Source organism: Camelina sativa, unplaced genomic scaffold, assembly GCF_000633955.1.
Source record: "Camelina sativa cultivar DH55 unplaced genomic scaffold, Cs unpScaffold01500, whole genome shotgun sequence".
NCBI lineage: Eukaryota > Viridiplantae > Streptophyta > Magnoliopsida > Brassicales > Brassicaceae > Camelina > Camelina sativa.
The window spans coordinates 2,365-5,317 of record NW_010922618.1 but is presented as its reverse complement, the minus strand read 5'-3'; the positions used below and the strand labels follow the sequence as shown (position 1 = coordinate 5,317).

The 2,953-nt window shown below is 48.0% G+C and overlaps 1 protein-coding gene across 1 annotated transcript; it reads right to left on the bottom strand.

The window, feature by feature from the left end:
• Positions 1–1,866: 1,866 nt before the first annotated feature.
• On the bottom strand, positions 1,867–2,497 carry LOC104774096 (endogenous retrovirus group K member 9 Pol protein-like). Its single transcript, XM_010498760.1, has 2 exons — positions 2,155–2,497; positions 1,867–2,057 (listed from the first exon to the last, which is right to left on the bottom strand). Exons 1-2 carry the CDS (start codon positions 2,495–2,497, stop codon positions 1,867–1,869), a joined length of 534 nt encoding a protein of 177 aa, XP_010497062.1.
• Between the last annotated feature and the right edge of the window lie 456 nt (positions 2,498–2,953).

The window sequence follows — 2,953 nt, the reverse complement described above, 5'->3', positions numbered from 1 at the left end:
GATGATAACCACTAGCATTCGGTCCTTCTGAACTTTTCAACTCCTCAGTGATCTTCTTCAGGTTCTCGTCCTGATGCTGCTCTTCACGAATTCGATGTAACCGGCTCGCTTGAGTTACGGCTTGTAAACCCAACGGCTCACTAGACTCTCCTTCCAAGGCTAAAAGCCTTACCTTCTTCAATTCTTCGGCTAACGACTCCACGTCCTTCTCGACATCAACTTGAGCTCTTCTTCGGCTTAGCGCATCTGCTACCACATTCGCCTTGCCTGGGTGATATTGAATCTTCAAATCGTAGTCGGCTACGAACTCCATCCATCTCCTCTGGCGCAAATTAAGGTCTGGTTGCGTGAACAAGTACTTAAGACTTTGGTGGTCTGTAAATACCTGAACAGCTTCTCCATACAAATATGATCTCCATATTCTTAATGCAAACACCACGGCTGCCATCTCCAAGTCATGTGTGGGGTAATTCTCCTCATGCTTCCTTAGTTGTCTAGAGGCATAAGCAATCACCTTATCTCCTTGCATCAAAACACATCCAACTCCAACTCTTGACGCGTCTGTAAACACCGAATACGGTTGATTTGGCTCGGGTAGGGCTAACACTGGTGCTGTCGTTAGTGCTCCCTTTAACTTCCTGAAAGCCTCTTCTACCTCCTCACTCCATATAAATGGTACTCCTTTCCCGGTAAGTTGTGTCAAAGGTTTCGCGATGGACGAAAACCCCTTTACAAACTTCCGGTAATAGCCTGCCAGGCCTAAGAAACTCCTAACTTCTGATGCGGTCGTTGGCTTCGGCCAATCCTGTATTGCGGCGATCTTCTCTGGGTCGGCGGACACACCTTGCTCTGAAACTCGGTGCCCTAGAAACCCAATCTCCCTCTGCCAGAACTTGCACTTGCTAAACTTGGCGAACAGTTTCATCTCCCTTAGCCTTTCCAACACCTTCTTCAAATGCTCCGCGTGCTCCTCCGCACTCCTTGAATATATTAGGATGTCATCGATAAATATGATCACGAATCGATCCAAATAGTCGTGGAAAACCTCATTCATCAATCGCATGAATGCTGCCGGTGCATTGGTAAGTCCAAATGGCATCACCACGAACTCGTACTGGCCATATCCTGTTTGAAACGCCGTCTTCATCACATCCTGTTCCGCAATTGAGATCTGATGATAGCCGGAGGCTAAATCAATCTTCGAAAACCAACTTGCTCCTCTCAGCTGGTCTAACAGCTCATCGATCCTTGGCAAAGGATACTTGTCCTTTATAGTTATGTTGTTGATACCTCGGTAATCAATACATAACCGCATGCTTCCGTCCTTCTTCTTGACGAACAACACTGGGGCTCCCCATGGCGACGAACTTGGTCGTATAAAACCCTTCTCCAACAAGTCCTCTAACTGAGTCTTGAGTTCAGCCAACTCGGCTGGTGCCATGCGATATGGTGCCTTAGCAATTGGGGTAGCTCCGGGCTCCAAATTTATGGTAAACGGATGGCTCCTAGGTGGAGGCAATCCTTCCAATGGTCTAAAGACGTCTCCAAAGTCTTTGACTAAAGCAATGTCCTCAACTTCCATGCCTTCCTTGTCATCTCCTCCCATGGCGGTCAGAGTGACTAAATAGACCTCATCCTCTCCAACTGGTCTTCCAATCCTTGCTGCCGATGCAAAGTATGCCGTTTTACTCGGGCTGATCCCGTTGAAAACTAGAGGGGTCCTCCCTCCATTTTCAAATATGACCCTGCTTCTACTGCAGTCTATATGGGCTTGGTGTTCCGATAACCAATCCATTCCCAGAATAGCATCGAACCTATCCAATGGCATCACCAAAGGATTTACCGGGAGGTTCGTTTCTTGCAAGACTATCGACACTTCCTTGACCCATCTTCTTTCTTCAAAGGCGGTTGATTACCAGCAGTGTAGACGTTGATGTTCACCTCTTCCTCCTCACACAAGTCTCCAAACTTGTCAACCACTTCGGGAGTCACAAAACTATTGGACGCTCCCGAATCGAACAGTACATGTGTGGGGTTACCACCAACAAGTAATGTTCCTAAATGCACAGCAAATATAACAAAATGCAATGCTAACTAATCACACAAACACACAAACACGCAATCAATCACAAGAGAGTTAGAGCCCATTCAAACCTGTTATAGGGCCCTTCGCGGCCTGCTGAGGTTTATGTGGCTCTAATCCTAAAGCAAAAACATTTGCTGAGGTTGCTTGCTTCTTCGCTGGGGGTTCCTTCACTTGGTTCGCTGCCTGGGCACGGTTCACAGTTTGGGCGTTCGGTTTGGCCGGCTTCGACGGACACGAGCTCGCATAGTGTCCTAACTTGCCACAGTAGAAACACGTGACGGTAGACAGATTGTTGCTTTTCGTTTCCTCAACAGTCGGACAAGCGCGAGCGAAATGCCCAACTTGCCCGCACACATAGCATCCCCTCGGATCCATGTTGCTCACCTTGCTACCACCTTGGCTAACGTTCATCTTAACCTTCCCGCGGCCTGCGCCCCAATTCCGTCCTGCTATTTGATTCACCTTCTGGGTGTTTACGATCTTCGTCTGCTGGACGGGTTCCTCCTTTTTTGTCTCGAGCGGCGATTTCCTTTTCCGTCTCGATAGCCTCCTCAACACTTACCGCTCTTTCCTCCACTTCCGCGACACTGCGGTACGTCACAGCATGCAACCTTCCGCTAATTTCTGGCCTGAGTCCATTAAAGAATCTCCGGGCCATAGCTAGCTCATCATCATTCTCCTGGTACAAATACCTTCGAAGTCTTGTGAAAATCCTCCCATACGCTCGAACAGTCATTTCACCTTGTTGTAAGTGCAAGAATTGACTCTCCAGTCGGTCACGTGACTCTGGTGGGAAGTACTTTAACTCAAATTCCCGCTTAAAGATTCCCCATGTTATGGTCTGGAATTGGTAACGAGATACCACGA

Excerpts from the sequence above, each read along its gene's own strand:
- LOC104774096 (XM_010498760.1), bottom strand. The coding sequence starts at position 2,497 with ATGAACGTTAGCCAAGGTGGTAGCAAGGTGAGCAACATGGATCCGAGG. Across the intron at positions 2,058-2,154 it reads CGCGAAGGGCCCTATAACAG|GAACATTACTTGTTGGTGGT; the intron begins GTTTGAATGGGC and ends CTGTGCATTTAG.